Source organism: Melitaea cinxia, chromosome 17 (genome assembly GCF_905220565.1).
Source record: "Melitaea cinxia chromosome 17, ilMelCinx1.1, whole genome shotgun sequence".
In the NCBI taxonomy this organism is placed as follows: Eukaryota; Metazoa; Arthropoda; class Insecta; order Lepidoptera; family Nymphalidae; genus Melitaea; species Melitaea cinxia.
In genome coordinates, this window is record NC_059410.1 from 8794325 (window position 1) to 8815471 (window position 21147).

The following is a 21147-nucleotide window of genomic DNA, read 5'->3' on the forward strand; positions in this document are numbered from 1 at the left end:
TGCTTAGGAATAAGGCAGTAACCGTTTTTCACTACTTTCTATCGTTTTTACGCCAATTCAATTCTTTTGTGATCACAATTGCAAAATATGTTGTTAATCCTATTTTATTAAACCTGTACATTTACTTAATTCAAATGAATAATAAACTTTGAACTCAACTTATTATAAAAATGGTAACTAAGTCGGTTTACTGCAGATATAAGTACACAACATGGTATTTGGTATTCTCGTATGAATAAATATTTAAAGAAGTGCTATTTCAATATTAATAATATATAAACACTCGGTTAATTAAATACAAAAATCTTCAGTATATCCATGCTTAGAATATAATAAATATGAATTACTTATTATGTAAAGTTACGGTAAAGAAAATTACCGATGAGCAAAAAGATATTTAAAAGATAGGCATTCAAATTAAAGACGCATATTCTACATCACTTCAGCCTATCGCAGTCCACATAGGTCTCCCCAAGTTCGCGCCAAACATTATGGCGCGAACTCATTTTTGCCCTTAGTCACCACGCTGGGCAGTCGGGTTGGTGACCGCAGCGCTGGCTTTGTCGCACCGAAGATTCTACATACCATTTCTGAACTATTAACAAATTATTTCCTTACAATTAGTTTCCTAATCCTAAAAATTAGTATTGGGGCATAAATGAAATGAAAAAAATGCAAGTTCTTTTTTTCAATCTTTTTTATTTACATTACACATACAAATATGTTGTATGCGCAATCGAAACTTATACAACATGTCGTAATACTTATCGCTTAGTTTATATTTAATAGAAAATAAATATCACACCAAAAATATGAGTAATCTATCATTTATTATTCGCTTATATGATTATTATTACGAGCTTCTCATGTAAAACTAAATCGCACGGGCTCGGATATTCATATTTTAACTTAATATAATTTATTTTATTATTATGTCTCAAATTGTTCCTCTTAGAATATTAAATTGAATTTAAATAAAGTCATATTTGTGATTATTCGAAATTTAATACAACAAAATCATTTTCATTGCACGCTGCAGGAATCGCAACAATTTTGTATGTAATACTTGTAGTGACAAAGCCTCGCTTGAACAGCGAGGTAACAGTTTTGTAGCTTGTCTTCGCAGTCTGTAATAAAAACAAGACAAACAAGTTAATATCATATGAAATTCGTTTGTACATATATAAATTACCAAATTAGTAAATATTCTTTTTTGTTAAATTCAAAACAAAATTGTAAAAAAAATACACTGGTATCGTCATACAGTTAATTAATTGTTTATTTTAGTTTTTTTAAAAACGCAGTTACATTTTGACAACTTTTAAAATACATTTAAAATTTGTTCCTGCTAATTTCATTCATATTTTATATAATCGCATACACAAACACTAAACTTTCATATAGGTACTATGTCTAACTTCTCATTTAATAGAAGTATGAACTCAGTTACATATATTGTGACGACATTTTCTTTTTAATGTATTGTAAAATATAAATTAATAAAAACGTGATAATACCTTTATTTCCAGTTAATGTATTAAAACTTCGCTGAGTAGTCATTTGTGAGCTTGTAGTTGGTGAATCAGTTGCCGATTTTTGAGACTCTGAAATATTTTTGATCTTATCTAGGTATCTTTTATTTTTGAACATCCAAAAGGGAATAAAAAAAATAGTGTTTCGATTATTCTCATACGTTGGAGAAGGGCAAAGGTATACATATAGGCGTTTAAAGTAAGAAAAATAGAAATAAATATTACCTATAGTCAAATCCGGTGGTATAGATGATTCAACGGTACACTTGGGCTCACAAGGGCGGTTAGCGTGCGGTCGCGGAGGGGTACAGTCATCGTCACCCGCCGCGCTGCCATCGCCACGGGCACAGACAACTGTCCGGCGTTGTATGCCTACACCTAATGTGCAATTACCTGTACACTGGAGTTAAATGGAATTTTTAACAACAATACAAAAATAAATTGAATAATTTATACCTTCAGTCCAACGATTGAATAAATTCACTATTTTTAATGTTTTAATATCATATTTCTGTTTTAAATGTCTCTCAAAAACAATTTTTGTCAAATACACATGTTACAAACTTAGAAGAAAATAATAGTTAAGTACGATATCGAGGAAAAATAATAAATAAATAAACATTTCACACTCAACTAACTCTACTAGGATTATCTCCTGTTTCGGGGGTCCGGAAACACACAATAAACAAGCACAAACGCCCAGACTACCGTAAACACCTGTATGGCCAATACAAATTTTTGGCATGTGCGGGGATCGAACCCGCAATCGCCAGCGCAAAAGCCACAAACCAGTGCTGTAACCGTTGCGCCAAGGCGTCTTCAATATATTATTTTGTTAAAATGTTTTTTTTTTAATAGTGTAACGCAATTGAATAAATAAGAAGCAATAATATTAGGTATTTTATTGTTTTGATTATAAGTGAGATAGGAAATACATTTGTCCGAAACTATAGTGATATCAACTTACCTAATTTTTTATTAAAATTATATCAGAAAAAAACATCACAAATAATTACCTGACCCCATTCACTAGAATACCAAGTTGGAGAGCATTCCCCTCCACATTGTCTCTCGCGTTCAGGCTTAGGGTCGTTACATGCTGTATCTCTAAGGTGTCTCCCACTCCCACCAATACAAAGGACACCGCGAACTTGCTTCCCACCACATGTGGACGAGCAAGGTGACCATTCACCTAAAATTTTAATTCTTATAAATTTCACCTTGCTATGAATAATCATCATCATCATTACAGCCTATACAGTCCACTGCTGGACATAGGCCTCCACAAGTTTACGCCAAAAATAACGTGAACTCATGTGTAGTGTCATGTGTGGTGGCGGGATAACCATCCAACTGCTGGCTTTGAAATACACAGGCCGAAGACGGGCAGCAGCGTCTTCGGTGCGACAAAGCCAGTACTGTGGTCACCAACCCGCCTGCCCAGCGTGGTGACTATGGGCAAAACACATGAGCTATGAATAATATCTAAGTATGTTTAAGTGTACTGAAAAGTAACTCAGCGAACTTCATTTATACTTTTTAAGTGTTTAAATATGTATATTACCAAATGGCAGTAAAGAATATAGCCATCCCCTCTCTTCCTGTGGATGTCGTAAAAGGCGACTAAGGGATGATACAGTTGAACTACCACCTTGAAACTTAAAAAAGCCGATCAATGGCGGGAGAACCATCCAACTGCTGGGCTTGAAATACACGGGCCGAAGCGTCTTCAGTGCGACTAAGCCAGTCCTGCGGTCACCAACCCGCCTGCCCAGCGTGGTGGCTATTAGCAAAACACATGAGTTCACGCCATTTTTGGCGCGAACTTGTGGAGGCCTACGTTCAGCAGTGCACTGCAATAGATTGAAGTGATTGCCAAAAAGTTTACAAATGTAATCACTATATCACGCGGTACAAAATATGCTTAAGCACTAACTGTTCCCCGCGGTTTTACCAAAGAAACGTAATAAAATGTTTTTAAACCATTACTGTGCAACTGAATAACTTGAGCCGGTGCGCGGCGCGTCGCAGCGTCGATTCTATTGATTTAACCTTATCTCCTAAATTCTTACGTTTTATTTTTGTGTTACCTACACATTAGAGAATTCGAAAGAATTATTAATATCATATCAAAAATCGACCGTTCCAGAGGGGGTCGAACCTGCATCTCCGAATGACCGTGTCGGTGCTTTGGCCAACTAAGCTATGGAACGATGTACCCGAGAACTCACGTTTAGTTAACCCTAAAAATAGACATCTTCTGTCTTCATCATCTGTCTGGCGCGAACTTGGGGAGGCCTATATGTCCAGCAGTGGACTGCCACAGGCTGAAGTGATGATGATGATGAGTGATGAAAAATAGACATATGCTGTCGAGGGCTATTTTTTAATTATTAATGGAGATTATTTTCTTCTTACGTGATTTTTAAACAGCTTTAACCGTTTACGCAGCGCACGCATTGAAGCCCTCATAATATATATTTTTTTTCGTTTTCGTAACATTTCTTATTAATGTCAGTCAGGCAGTCCTCCTAGGCTCCAGGTTCCTATTGGTCATGATGTCGATTCGTCGTGACGTTATATAGTCTTACTTGGTAAATGGACGGTCCAACACAAAAATAATATTACAATTCGAACAAGTAGTTCCTAAGATTATCGCGTTTATACAAATATACAATATGTCGTCATACACAAATAATCAAACAAACAAACTGTCCAGCTTTATTATTATTAGGCGACTAGTCGGCGACTATCCGGCAGCCATCGCAATCACGAATATTCGGCTTCATTTACTTAGTATATATTTCACCATAAAATACATGTATATTCTATTTTTTTGGAATAGTCCTAAATAGTAAACAAATATGGCGTACTTCCGACCACAGACAATACAGTAATATTGTAAGTATAGTAAAGTGACACAAAGAGCAAATGAATGAACAATATTAATAAGCCATAGACGAATATAAAATTCATTTTATGTTCAAATATTAACGCTAACATATCGCTAAAATTATTTCAAAACCTAATAATATATTGAATATTTTTGCTAAGAATTAGTAGAGGTTACAGAATTACGAAAAAAAAGAAAAAAAAAATATTAATCGAGCATCGAGCATAAAAGGCAAAAAATTTATATTTCGTTTATGTGAAATGGTCGGTAAAAAAGACGCCAAAAATAAAATTTACAACAAAATAGGGCCACCTGTGTCTAAAAAAAAAGTCGACCCTATTAGTATTATTGTCACATTATTTGTATTTACTATGAATAAAAAACCTGGCGCCGGCGACACACTCTCTAACATCTACGAAAAAGGACTAATAACATTGTACTCCACGAAGCTCTCATTGGGTAATCCTAAGTCTCATCCTAAAGTCTCAAATTTTTTTCCTGGGAACTACAAAAAACGTTTATGCCTTTGCTATCTAGTATACTTTAATATATTAGCTATATAGGTAGCGTTAAAAATGTTTAGGATGAAATTGATATTCAGAAATATTCATAATATAAAATAAAACCTTTACAATGAACACTTTACCATAAATGATTGACATTATTTTGCAGTATTTTGTAAGTAATATAACAACGTATGTACATTTTTTGCGCTCAACATAAAAAAAAAAAAAAAACAAAAAAATACAATTAATAACAAATCGCTTTACGGTAATATTATTTAACAAGTTATAATTCGTGAAAGTTTAAAATATAGTTAAAGAACATGGCCTATTTTATCGCTCATGCTGTTCATTCACTTATACTCATTCACCTCTAAAAATATTCTGACCACATCCCTATTTGTCTATTAAAAAAAGATATTGAAATGTCATATTCGAAAATATTAGTTATCTGTACTTTCGGAATTCGTATTTTAGTAGTTTTTATGTGTTTAAAATGATCAATTGATATTTGTTTTTAGTGAAATAAATAGTAAATGGAGTTTTACAAATGTCTGTAAGCTAATGTGTTGTAAAAGTGAGTGATAAATGCGTAAAAAACGTGAATTACGATTGACAGCGGTTTGTTTACCAAATAAGACTCTTCCAAAAAAACGGAATATAGGGGGAACATACATTCAATAAAAATCTTGCTAAGATTGCTTGTTAATGTTTTTACTGTATAGTAAATTAGGCTAGTCCGCTATTCGACCAGTCTTAACCAGCACATCTATTATGTTTATATTAAGACAGATATAAAGAAGTGATAAGATTTTATATAAAATATTTAAAATTACCCATAAACCAATGTCCCTCATGAGGTTCACAAGACATCGTCGGTGCGCACGCGCGCGACGTTTCAGGCGACTTACGCGGACAGCCAGAAGGATCCGCGCAACGAACTGCCCTTGTCTGTACACCTCCACCTACACACCAGCCTACGCACTAAAATGAAAAAGTACAAAATAAATCTTACGTCAGACCGTAAGGACTGGTTTCACGTGTTGTGGATAATATTTATTCTGCACATAAGTAACGAATATACTCGTGTAGCAAGACGTAGAATAGGCCATTAAGCCAACTACAACATTTAGATTAACTTTTACAAATGAGAATATCTCATAAATTTAGTGAAACTTAATGGTAAAAAAAGAATAATATACCATAAACTTTTATTTGTTAGATACCAACTTTTATCAAATACCATTATCCGCAACTGGTGAAACAGGCCCTAAGACTACTTCATAACTAATTATGAAGCCTTAAAGTAGAACTGAACACACCTCAGACCAATCAGTATAAAGCCAGCTGCCAACACCTGGACTAAATCTATATTCTGGTCCTAAGTCATCGTCAGATGTATTGACAGCTACCGTGTAAACCGGACCATCTCTGAAGGTATCTGTCTGTATCCTAGGCCTGCTGCGCGCTATCTGTCTGATCCCTATGCTACAGTCTGGTATGTTACACGTGTCTGTCGTTGGAGGTTTTGGTGCTGGACACATTTGGTCACTGATCTGAAGAAAATAATAAATGCTTTGTATAACATAAGAATATGACATGGTAATTTGTTATAATGACACAAAAAGAATTCAACTACAATATTCGATTCAATATAAATGAATACGAGTATGTATTACATTTAAATACAAAATTGCTCGCAAACGAAAAAAAAACCGACTAAGACAAAGTAATAGGACGTAGGTAGACGAAAAAAATTAACAAACGTATTAGTCTTCATTACGATTTTCGAGGGTTTCTCTAGATTTATCTGGGATTTCATCATCAGACCCTGGTTTTCTTTTCATGTTACCACCACTTGGGATATCTCCTTTTCAACAAAAAAGAATTATCAAAATCGGTTCATAAACGACGAAGTTATCCCCGAACATACATAAAATATATATACAGTCGAATTGAGTAACCTCCTCCTTTTTTGAAGTCAGTTAAAAATAACCTCATTAACAATTACTTTTAAACGAATCTTTTAATTTGAGTAAAATAAGATATATATTTGTTTTTCGTTTAATTTTTTTATTTAATTTCAAGATGAAAACACAATCGATAATGGACGTACCATCCCTTACCTTGGTTATACCTCTTGAGTGATCCTGTACGCATCCAACTATCCTCGTCCTAGTTGCAGGACCGCATTGAGGACATGATGACCAAGCTGCCGCCCTCCACCTTGGAGGACAAGGAATATTACCACATCTTCGTCTTTTCCCTGGAGGTGGTGACCCTGTGCAATGTGCTGATGATACTTCCCTGTCCCCTGATAAGCTTGCTTCAACACATCTGTATTTGCCTACCTAAAATTAAATATAATTATGATAACTTCAATCATCAATATTAACTTTATTTATTACTAATATTACAATTACCAAATAAATACATACTCTTTTATGTTTCATGAATCAGCATATTTAACTGAGGTAGGGCACAGCAGGAATTTCCTGCTCAAAATATGGAGCAGCCCGACTGGGGTAGTCGACCTTACAGAAGACCACAGCTAAATAATACTGTTTTCAAGTAGTATTGTGTTCCTGTTGGTGAGTAAGGTGACCAGAGCTCCTGGGGGGATTGGGGATTGGGTCGGCAACGCGCTTGCGATGCTTCTGGTGTTGCAGGTGTCTATAAGCTACGGTAATCGCTTACCATCAGGTGAGCCGTACGCTTGTTTGCCGACCTAGTGACATAAAAAAAAAAGCTAAATTAATAAAAGCCTACCTGGATACCACCACCGCAGCTCCTTGAGCACTGAGTATAGGAAAGTATTTTCCACATAAACTTTCTCTCTCCAATTATATTCTCATCTATACCGCTTTCTTTGGAATCCTTGGTAAAGCTAGCGGAGTCTGGGCGTCCCGGGATGTTTACCCTTCGTGCATCAAAGCCATGATGTCGTCTCGTGTGCTTTGGAATAATTGTCGGTTCAGGTAAATTGAGTTTCGTTATTGATTCGGCATCGACTTCGCCTGGTAATGATTCGGTAAAATATTCGTACTTTATGTTCGGATTCGGCTGCGTATACAAAACCTAAAAAAAAATTATTATGAACCTTTATTTATATCAGTTCTTGTTTTCGTCCTTAAACTTGTATATTAACACGTAGTTCTGTCATACCATAATATCAATAGCGCTGTGTATAGGTCCTATTGAAAACACGGAGTCAAGACCTGCTTCTCTCGTATATATAAATCTCGCTCCAGCAGCCTCATATGCTCCTGGTGAACTAACTGCGAATTCTCCATTCATGATATACGATCCATTCGTTATTTTCAATGCTGTTGATGAATAGGACACATAAGTGCTCAAAATTTTTATACCATGTTAGAAAAAAAAAATGCAATACGATTGTGAAAAAACATAAAAATTAAAAAAATACTAATAAATGCTATATCGCCGACACACTAAGTATGTTTATTCTAATCTCCCTCTAGAATATAGCTTTCTAAAATATTTAAAAATTTATAATAATCTATTGTGTTAAGTACAAAGGTTAATTATGAAAAAACTTTCAAACTATTACAGTAGTCGGTAATAAAATACATTATATAAAGAATTATCCAAATAGATTTTCACCAATATCAATATTTATAATGTCATGCCATCTATAATATACCTATAATCTATAATCGCATCAATAATACCATTGTTATTAAAAGGTATACTCGCAAGCATAGAACTATAAAATCGGTACATTGTGCACGTCTCAGCGTATTTAAGCGGTTTGCAATATTCATAGCTTGTTAGCGTACCTCAAGTTTACAAGCTCAAGAATTATTAAATGCTATACCGTCTTGTATCTTATACATTGACCCTTTGGCCTTTGGCGACCTTTGGCCTTGGTTGAACCAAATCACACACATCAGTTAATAAATGTTATACAAAATACGTTATTCAAAATAACATACAATGAACGTTTCTTAAATAGTTCGATTATGGAATGTTTGGCATTATCTACGACTGAATTAATGTATGAAGTAAAAAACAATTCAAATATTAATTTAAAAAAATATATATAAAAATGTAATCCTAAAATTAACATGAACTCTATTTCGTAACAGTGATAAAGTCAATAAAGCGTGTAATTACAACTAATGGCAAAGAAGAGCTACAATCAAAAAATGACTAATTGATTTCAAATAATGCGGAATCGAATTCAAGGTTATATCCATTCATAATCCGCAGGACAACGTCTATTGTTGCATTCACGAATGATTTACGATCAAGCAAATATACAACGTTGATTGATAAGTGACTAACCTAATGTTTGCGGCCCATTTGCCTTCATCAAAGGACCATTGACTGCAAACAAATGACTGTCTAACGCGAATACGAACACTATTATGCGGAATTAATCCGTCATTGTAATAAAGTTTTCAACAGTTTAAATTGAATAAGGTATCATTTTATCGATGAATAATTCAATAAAATTATAAGACTCAATATTCTTTATTAATCGCACCAGATTGACGTATTGAAATATACAGTAATTAAGGAAATTTTTCAATCAGTACATTATAAACTCGATTAGTTAAAAATAGTCTCAAATTGTAGTTTTATAAAACTTCCTATAAAAAATTTCACATACACTTTAACAAAAAATAAAACAAAACAAAATACAAAAATACCTACCGATATAATTATCGCTGGATACAATTTCCGAGACGTTGAGTCGGCAAGCGCCTCTGGGTACCGTTGTGATGTAGGAATAGCCGAGAGGTAGCCGCGGTCGCGAGAACAGGCCTGACACCAGGCGCCGTCCGCAGCGAACGTCGTTGCTACCTGCCACCGACAGCACGTCCCGACCTACCACCTGCAGTTTTATTAGTTACTTTATTAACGCATAAGGAGACAGAGTTCTTTATTTATTTTTTACAAACTGTGAAATCGCGAGATTATTTAATTAACTATATATATAAAATAATCGTACACAAAAATAGCAATGACAAAAGGCACATAATAATAATCATTAAAGTTAAACTTCAATAGGTATTACTAGTAATATGTAAACTACTTCTTATTATTAGGCTGTTTACCTGTAAATTTATTAAGTTATTTTATGTCATTAAATATATATCGTATCAAAGATATTTTAACTTATTATTTTATGATAACTTATTACGAATATGTTTAATTTTAATACGAAAACACGATACTAAGATTAAAACTTAATTTTATTCAATAGCTTAAAAATAATAAATAATACCAACACTAAAACTATAATAGCTTAAAACTAAATGACTACTTCACAACGAATTAATTAAAACATCAAACAATTTTCAAATTACTAAGCTGATAATCTGATTTCCATAATTAACTTTTTAAACATAAACTTATTGATAGCCTCCGAAAAGTATCCCTATTCCTAAATATTACAAGACACTCAAAGGAGTGGCTCGTCCCATTATGTCACAGCAGGTTAAGAATGTATTAAAATATCGTCATTAGAAGTCGAGCGTGAAGAATATGGAGACGACATCGCGGCGACATCTCGGCGACACTTAATCGCTGATGGTCGACAAGAATACAATCAGTCTATTGGTACGACTGTATTGTTCAGTGGAATGTCGTACCGTACTGTCCACATTGCGATACACGACCCTGATTAAACTAACGAAAGATTGTACAAACGATATTTTATATAATTGTTTACAAATGTTACGACTATTTACAACATAAATATTTTCACTTCTAATAAAGTAAACTTAATTTATTTTTTCAATTCGTACTATTGGTTCACACTTTCTCTACTTAAATAACTTTTTAAAATTTTTAATCTTTAATAAATTATTATTATTTATTTATCTCGCATATAGGTAGGAATGTTATGAACTGGTATTGAGTGACACTGTCTTGTTGACCTGAGAAGGAATAATTTTTTTTATATCACTTGTTTTTATAACATTATTATTAATTAACAAGTTTTTTATTACAAATAAACATTGAATATACGTCATAACTTCTACGCAATATAAAACACAATTATAATTTATTCAAAACTTCGCAAATATTACACTGACAGTACAACACATTGTTTGAAATTTTAACAATTCCTACCTACTTCTGTACAATCATTATGCAAAGATAACTTAAAAATAGCATATTTGTAAAGTCTTGATATTTGTGGTCAGTAGTTACGTTAGCTATTTGCTTAATAATATAAAGTTGATGGTCGAGGCGCCGGCGCTACAAACACAGCGATTAAGGACACCGTTGAATCAAGGAGATGAGTCAGATAACAGCTTAATTTCGAAATTAGACATTAAATTTATGTTCTATAGTTTTATCGCTTTTTAATCGATTTGACGCAAACTATTTGAATTGATCACACATTTAACGTGTGTGTGATAAATTAAATGGAACATTTTTTCATGACTATGAATATTGATCAGTAACATTTATTTTTATGCTTTTAAAATTAAACCTACTGTGTGATTATAGATTATTTATTTATTTATTTATAGATTATTTATTATTTATTTATTTATTTATAAATAAATAAATTAATTAATACATATTGGAAATAAAACTAAAATTTCAGCATCAAAGAAATTACTTTTAGAAATTAAGTCTTAAAAACCACAATATATTTAATAGCCCCAAATAACATACCAGAATACACTGAAAGTTATCAAAGAAACATTATTAGTTCTATAAAATTTAGAAAATATCTTTCCACCCAAAACTACTTCACATATTTATTGCCTATTTCATTATAATATCATTAGTTTATTTCACTAATAAGATTATATTTTACGATCTAAAACGAGCTTCATGATATCTTTATCATAACATTAATTTTTTAACTCATTAACATTATACCCTAAAACCATTATTTGTTTCATACAATTCATATTAATATAATTACAAAATGGGATGACATGTCAACGATAAAACGTTCTAACTCATTATGAACATTTCTTACATTTTCAAAGCTGAGAAAGTATACGTTAAAAAACATAGTTGAAACGTTAAATTAGATGGAGAAAAACATGTTTACATGTTTAAAATAACAATATAAGATTTTAAATTAACATGATTATTTTTATTACTAAAATTAAAATAAATATTTCTCCTCAAAAGCTCCGCAAAATGAAAATAAAAAACATAGTAAATAACCCGTTTTTGAATAATTTTAGTAACACTCAATATTGCGCAATATTTTAAGACAACAAAACTACAGTACTTAGTATTGATGGACGAAAATGGTTCTCTGTGTTAACTTTCTAAATACGTTCTTAAATCTATTGTGACTATTTGTTTACATAGCGACACAAACTACTATCTATCACCTGTATTTATAATCTTGGTACTGTTAACGCATTTTTATTAGAAATAAGATAAAAAAATATAAATACAGTATCGTATGAAAATACTATTTTATAACTGAGCTAAGTATTAAAAATAATTAGTAATATATTTGTGAAGTTAGCGGTTCTTGACTTAGCAGTGTATTACAATGTTACAGTGTAATATTACAGACGTTTTAAAGTCGTTAGCATTTTTTTTAATAAACTGAATACTTTATCTTTCTCTCCCTGTTTGTATATTTTAAAGATAATCAATACCTTTTTGAATTTAAGAAATCTCAATCGATATATATTGAGAGTGCATTAAATAAATTTAAATGTGATCAAAAACGTGTTTTAAATAATGTAGTTTAGTACATTTCGATCAAATGATCACTTAACGAAGTTACTTTAAAAGCCCGAAAATTGTACCTTTTATAAGCCTCAAAAGGAAATATCAGAAATATCTTATATTTACTTATTTTTGCCTAATGGCTTTATTCAAATTAAAATGAGCTAGTAAAAAGCGAATTTATGTCGAAGACGGCGCCGTTTCACCAATGTTGGAAGTGTCATATGCCTGAGAATTTTAATGACCTGAGACATGTTTATTATCCTATAAGGCCGTGTACTCACCGTCTTTAATTCTATATATTATATAGGATGATACATAATATTAATTACATGAAAAAAATGAATAAATTTATTAAGTTAGTTGTAGATATGTATATTCAAAAGGTAAGGAAGTGAGGAAGGGATATTTATGTAATCAATGTTAAGCCTCTTGACATATGATATTTATTATGTGTTGATTTTTAATCATAAATCAAAATAAGAAATTACACAAATTAATATTAGTATCTATACCTACTAATATTAGATTTTGTTTGTCTGTTTGAACGCGCTAATCTCAGGAACTATTGATCCGGATTGAAAAACTAGTTTTGTGGTGAATAGTCTATTTACCGACGAAGACTATATGCTATTTATATGTAGGTACGTTTTTTCCCTAACCGCGGGGCAAGTTGTATTATGTAAATGAAGTGCTGCGATGATTTTATACTAGACCTATATACTCTTCTCACAAAGGTTTCTAAGAGAATAAGGCGCAAGAAACATTGAAGCAACGAAATCGCTAAGGTTTACTTAAGGAGTCGTCAAAAAATTTTAAAATAAAAATAAATAAATAAATGCAATAATAATATCTAAGAAAAAACGTTACGTTAATTACTTTGGTAAAATAAATACTTATAACTTAAAAAAACGTAAACCTATTTTAAAAGAAATATTCTTTACTCCATAGAACAAATTCGAGATAAAACGAGTCGATTTCAATATTATCAACATAATGTTGTCGCAGTTCTTAATCAGTAACTACATAGTTATGTATTGACTTATAAATCAAACTAAATATGTAATTGAAAACGTCCACTAATAGCCTATTAATTAGAATTAAGTGTTAAACGAATTACCTGTCGCTGAGCGTTAGTTCGTGCGTGATTAATATAATTTATCAAAGATATTATCGATTTATTGAATACAAATAATGGTGAGATCGAAAGGTTTTTTTAATAAATCTTTATTTAATTTGTAAATTAAGTTCAAATTAAGATTACCATTTGTAATGATGATTAAAGAATGTGTTTATTGAAATTTTGGAGACTTACGACAAATAACAAATATAGACTTTTCCAATAACAATTCCGACTTTGATAATTAACAGTTATCCAGTTCTATGACCGTAAAATTTGAAAGGTATATTGCGTATAAATACAAGTACACTTAAAATGGCTGTACTAAGCCTACAAGTGATTTTTATCATTAAAGCGAGCTTTTACATTGCACTACAGTTCGTAAAAATCGTCATTTTTATAAACCGTCCAGTTACATCGCCAAATCTAGTAGAGCCAGTAGCGAACTCTATAGTTCCGTGTATAACAAAAACATTCAAACCAATGTAGTGGCTTAAATGGCATTTTCAGCACTTCAGCACACAAAACGTACTAAACAAAATGTAAAAACCTATACTAGTTGTGCTTGCGACTTCATCTGCGTAGAATTAAAAAATTTGGTTTAGTTCGCAAAGTTGCAAAATAAATAAATGTCTACAATAAAATAACCCTAAATCACTCATTGTATCAGTTATCTGCCAGTAAAAGTCCCGTCAAAATCGGAAAGCCGTTTCAGAGATTAGCTGGAACAAACAGACAGACAGGCACAAAAATTGTAAAGAATGTTATTTCGGTATATGTACCGGGTACATATCTATATGCGTTTAGTAAAAAGCGGTTATTTTAATATTACAAACAGACACTCCAATTTTATTTATTTGTATAGATAATTATATATTCTTTGAAATGTATTATATTTCTATAACATGTTGTGTTTACCATGATATAGATTTATAATTTTCTAATGTTATCTATGATATATTTTGTAATTGTGTTACATAATTTAAAAAATGTCTTCGTTATAACAATATAACAATACTCGCATAAAAGCACTCCATATACTATTCAAGCTTAAAATTCAAGTGCTGTTATTGGAAAAACATTTATGAATTAGTAAAACTAAAAAACATGAGTAGAATTTTTTATTTTGATAATTATTACATCATATAAATATTTGTTTTTTTTTGTTTTTTCATTAAGTAGTAAGCTTTGTAGCGAAACATGCAAACTGTATTCATATTATTAGCACATTAATGTAACCCCAAAAATTAAAATTATTATTAAATAAAATTGAGATTTTATTTAGAGTGACAAATATTAATTAATAACAATCAAAACTATGCGTAATTGACCAAAATTCTTAATTGGACTAATGCTCACATAAATAAAATTAAGATTGTTTTGCTCATCGTCACCCACACAGACGTGTTTACGCATAGCTGTCGCCGTTAATATGAACAATAAATTATTTAATCGTTACACTTCAGCTATAGAAGAATTTTAAAATGTTTTATAATGAGATGAATAATATTCGACTTCGATTAAGTCGGCATTGTAGCATTTAGGCATATCATAAATGTATTTACGTTCCTCATCTAATCTAATAAAATTATAATTTAACTTATTAAAATTATGAATAGCAGCTTATTTTACTGGCTTTTAATTCATTTCTTTTTCAAAGGAAAGGAAGATTGCGTTTTGTCCAACGATGAGTGACTATTCCCTGGGTTGATATCCGCTTAGAATAATCCAAACGCTGCGATTATACCACGCTTATCGTACTCTGGACATTTATATAACGTGTTTCCAGACCCCTAAATAGACTAGTCGTTTACTTGGGAACGTCAAAAGAAAAGAAATTATGTTAAACAAGTCATATAAATTATCTCAGTTTACTGTCTCAAGTTAGATTAGTTTAAACTTACATATTCATAAAGTTAGGTAAACATAAGGTCAAACGTAATTACTAGTCACAAATCTGTCATACCACCAGTTATTCAAATCAGAGCTATAACTTTGTATTAAATATTATTTATTAGAAATTACATTAACTTATATTCAGTTCCTTGAATGATAAACTAACTTTAGTATGTTACTGCATAATATATTTTCAATTTATTTCATTCTGTAAGCGCTCTGTTAGCGGCTTTGATGCGAACAGTAATACTACAGATTTATAATATATACAATATTTTAAATACAAGCAGAAGCACGCTTTTTTAAGTTATTTTGATACAACCAGCGTGACAGTCTAAATTTGAAGGCGTGGAGTTTATGTTAAGGTAATTAATAAATTTATATACTTAAAAATTAAACATTCATTATTCATCTAAAATAATACTGTATTACAACGTACACAATTTAACATAATTGTGTTTGCAGGCAAACGAAGATAAACCGACTTCAATTATATCGACAAGTAATACGACGCGACGTAGATAGACAAAAAAATAGTCAAGTAAATACGCATTATCAAACATTTCTCCAAAAGTTGTCATCAGATCTCTATGAAATTTAAATGTGACTATATGATAAACATCGACTTTCGATTAAATTAAAAATCATTAAAATCGGTACACCCAGTAAAAAGTTATGTGGGTTTTCGAGAGTTTCCCTCGATTTCTCTGAGGTCCCATCACCAGATCCTGGTTTGCTTATCATGGTACCAAACTAGGGATATCTCCTTTCCAACAAAAAAAGAATTATCAAAATCGGTTCATAAACGACGGAGTTATCCCCGAACATACATAAAAAAATATATATTTATATACGGTCGAATTGAGTAACCTCGTCTTTTTTTGAAGTCGGTTAAAAGGGCATGAGCATTTTGTGCTCGTGGATGTTAATTTTTAAATTAAAAAAAGACGTACATAATTTGAAATTATAAAAAATATGAATGCACAAAAGTCTATTTTTCGTATTTAATTTATTAATTAAATAAAGCAAAATAAAAAATAAAGTTTTAAGGCTACATTACTTAAGAATATTTTTAATATCACCTGGATTTAACTTCATAATCTTATATTTACATAAAACTTAAGATAATGAGTCGATTTAAAAAGTTGTAAAGTATCCCATACATATTGGAAGATTAAGAGAAAAGATAAAATATAATCAACAATGCAGCGCTTAAGTGCTTAATACATTTTGAATTCTTAAAGTCCATGTAAATTGATATTAATTAACCTGTCAAGCGCCGGTGGAAAATACAGCAACGTTAAGTTCACATTTTGTTATAATAATTTAAGGGTAAAGAAAAGTTATATAAGTGGAGACTAAGGTACTGCCAATCAAACGAATTAAATTGCAATATATCTCTAATTAAGTATTAGTAAAACTAATAAAAATCGTCCATTAATCACTCATTCATGTTTATTAAAATTTAAGCGCGATATAAAATTATTGGCAATGTGTAAACTATTAACATATTATTACATTTTATAACTATACTTAAGCCATTTATTGTGACTCGATATTGAAGCGATTGCAAGCATTTCACTATTAGATGTAGAGTTTTGTATGAAATAAAAAAAATAAACTTGAAATATGACCACTACGCTACTCTACCTACTTGCATCCACGGTAGGAGCTTTGAATTAATTTATTTTTTTATATTATATATTATTTTATAAAACATAAATTATTAATACTTACGGTAATTAAAATAACCACGAGCACTGCAGACGTAAGCGCCATCTTCCCTTGTTTTCGTATTAAATCACGATGGTTATTTATTTCAGTTTAAAAACGCACTCCTTAATTTCACTTAAGTTGACCAGTTAATTTAGTTCATTCATTATAGATGTAAAATGTAAAAGCACTTTGAAAAATTAGATCAAAACTTTAATTTAATATACGTCTTGCTTTTTGAGCTCTAGCAAGTGTAAAAATCTACATCGTAATCGGTAACATTAAACTCAAAGTTCGTATATATGAGTTTATCTTAAATAGCGCTTTAGCAATATATATATATATATATATGTATATATATATATATATATATATATGAATGTTTGTCTGTATGTCTTTTATAGAATCGTAAACTATGCATTTGATCATGTCATGATCTTCAGCAAAGTATTATGCACGAGCCCACAGACTTCACTTTCATTAGAAAACCACAAGGAAAAATTTATACGAAACTCTTTTCTCTAATTTTCCACATAATCATTGTCTTATTAGACACGACTTATAAACTAGTCGTAATTCATAAGTCATGACTTACGAGAGAAAAGTTTGAGGAATCATTACATAGTATAAAACAAACTGGCTTCCCGATGTCTGTATGCATAGATCTTTAAAAGTACGCAACGAATTTCGATGCGGTTTTCTTTAGTAAATAGAATGATTCCAGAGAAAGGTACATACTCGTATATATATTAACATTCATAATATAGTAGAAGAACACTGATAATTTTAAAGGCTTCTAATGTGATGTCGTAAATAAACACATTTTTTGCGCTTACATTACAATATTTATTTTATATTTTACATTTAGTATCAGCATTGTACCCGTACGAAGCCGAGTTACTAGTGCTAAATCACAAATAGATAGATAGATAATAGAAATCAAAGATTAGATCATAAATATCGGTAATCCATTATAATAAAAAACAATATCAAATACACAGTCAACGTTACATAAAATGCATTTATCTAATATAGTAAACAAACGATCATTTTAAACCTAGCCAAACAAACCGGTACGATTACTCTAAGCTATTTACGACCACTCGATTCAATAAGCCCGACCGCTACATGTTCGCGTAATCCAAAATAATGACTGAAGGTTGAACTTTACATATATCGGTTACTAACACTTATGAACGGATAAATATTTAAGACTGTGTAATCGTCTTTAACCCGTAAATTAGTACTGAAATATTCCAACGGGTCGGATGTAAGTGAACCTTGTTGGATCATTTCCTTATATGAATTCGTAATCCAATCAAAAATAATTAATTATATTTATGTTACAAAAATAAAAATAAAAGTTATAATCCATACTGTTTTTCCATGCATGTATTAAATAACGTATAGGAAAGTGGTTCATCTTCTTAAGAAATGTACCGAATGCTCTAACAATAAAATTTATAATATTTTAAGCTGACTAATGAGAATAAACGACAAAACTTCACAAAACTATATTGCAAAAACTTACTATAATAAAAAACGAGTGCCCTTTAGACCGTACGACTGAAGTAAAAGTTACGAAACGTAACTCTCTCTCTTTCTTTATTCCCTCACTAACTTATATCTCCCTTTCAACTTCCGTTGACCCCGCCCGATCACACTTTTCGTAACGATCTTGTCACGCATTCACCAGCCTACTCCCCAAGTCAAGCGATAGAAGTTTTACTTCAAAAACCAAATAAAGAATGAAGATAAATTAATATTTTTAGGATTAAAATCGCATCATAAACCACTAGGCAATTTATAAATCACTCAATCTCCTGACCTGCGATTAGCAAATAGTAGCTATGCGTCCTAAATTATATGAGAACAATATATTACAGTTGTGATCGTATACAGTTAAATGCAAACATCGGCTTTGATCTCGAATGATCCAAAGCCAAATTAAATCCCCATTGATATCTTTATACCGTACTCGACTATAAACGTTTGTATTCGCCACGGATTATGACATCACCATTAATTTGTCATATATCAATTGCTTTGATTTGCATACGCGTTGCAATTACGCGTATTTCAAGATTATAGTCAGTATTGTATTCAGGAACTTGTATTTCAACAATCCTCGTTTAACATATATTTTATATAAGTATGTACCTACTAAATTACTAATGAAACAAAGATGGAAAAGCAATGGTATTGCCTAGCTGTGTGGCTACGGCATTAAAGAATATAGCCACCCCCTCTCTTTCCGTGGGTATCGTAAGAGGCAACTAAGGGATAACAAAGTTCCACTACCATTTTGGAAGTTATAAAGCCGACCGAAGATGGGCAGCAGCATCTTCGGTGCGACAAAGCCAGCCCTGTGGTCACCAACCTACGTCTGCCCAGCGTAGTGACTATGGGCAAAACACATGAGTTCACGCCATTTTTGGTGTGAACTTGTGGAGGCCTATGTCCAGCAGTGGACTGCAATAGGCTGAAATGATAATAATGATGATTGCCTTGATTGTTTCTGTATAAGAACATAATTGTATATAATTATACAAACTATCAAGGCAACTTCATGCTAGGGCTAGTGGGTTTTTAGCGTAAGCGCCAATGAATTTGATAGTTAGCGAAACTATATATACTGATTAAAATATTAACTATCTGGTTCCGTTTCGTTAAATTAGCTATTCGTTTAAAAACTGGAAAAAACTAATTTCTTAAATATCTGTCTGGTGAAAAATTCTTAAGATTTTGATAATAAATATACTGTAAGTACAACAATCCCGTGCTCCAGTTCGAAAAATGATATTAAAGAAAGAAATCAGTTCATTTATTTTATGTCAAAATATATTAGAACGAACATTAAACAAGAATAAATAAAATTAATTAAAAAAACTACAAAGAAGTTAAAAGAAATTGTTTATGCATTTCCATGAATTTCGTTATAAAAACTGCAAATATTGCACATTAACCCACATCACATTAACTAAATTTTAAAATTAAAAACTGCATTTTTCTAAGAAAATAGACCAAGGTAACATTTGTATATTTATTTTGTGCATTACAAAGCGTTTCGTTTTTCGTAATTGATAATAAAATTTTGACTGTTAAACAATACGCGTATTTTAACAACAGTTAATTTCGTATATAGGCTGAGTATCTGAGGGGCATACTCAACGCATACTTTGAATTTTCTTAAGCTCGTAACACCCGTTGATGGCAAGGCGCCAACAGCTGTGCAATTCATTGAAACTGGTATTTCGTAACGGATAGATAATTCTGACTGAAAAAAATATCAATATTATGATCGATGTAAGATAAATTTGACGCAACAAAAAATTTAGGTGAAACGTTTATTAAACTTAAAAATATATGTTGGGTGTTTTTTTTTAAGTAAAACCTCTTTCTTCCGCATCTTATTGAGTGACATTCTCTCTCTTATAAGATGTTGATTGAAACTAAAATGTATTTTTAAAGATACATATATATTATATCACGATAAAACATAAAATAAAAATTAAATTGTCAAAACATGACACAGTTTATAGACCAATTCCTAATAAATCTAAATAAATAAAATAAAAAATTATAACATTTTATTGAGTGCGTTAAATAACATTCCAAATGAGACATTACATTGTAATATAATTTAATCTCACAACTCGGTTCTTGCTATGAAGACATGTCCCGGTAACAAATAACTCTGTCACGATAAGCCGGGATTGATGTCCACTATAAAAAACACATAACAGGCGAAATTTCGTTCATCTCGTACTTGTAGATACAAGATTATAAAACCTTAAATGG

The 21147-nt window shown here is 31.3% G+C and overlaps 1 protein-coding gene across 1 annotated transcript; it reads right to left on the reverse strand.

Annotated features, from left to right (window-relative positions):
* Positions 1-690: 690 nt before the first annotated feature.
* LOC123661900 (ADAMTS-like protein 4) lies at positions 691-17412 on the reverse strand. Its single transcript, XM_045596835.1, has 11 exons — positions 17371-17412; positions 9609-9789; positions 8094-8254; positions 7698-8006; positions 7055-7279; positions 6251-6484; positions 5765-5912; positions 2549-2724; positions 1758-1932; positions 1518-1604; positions 691-1127 (listed from the first exon to the last, which is right to left on the reverse strand). The coding sequence occupies exons 1-11, from the start codon at positions 17410-17412 to the stop codon at positions 1024-1026; spliced, it is 1842 nt and encodes a 613-aa protein (XP_045452791.1). The 3' UTR covers positions 691-1023.
* Between the last annotated feature and the right edge of the window lie 3735 nt (positions 17413-21147).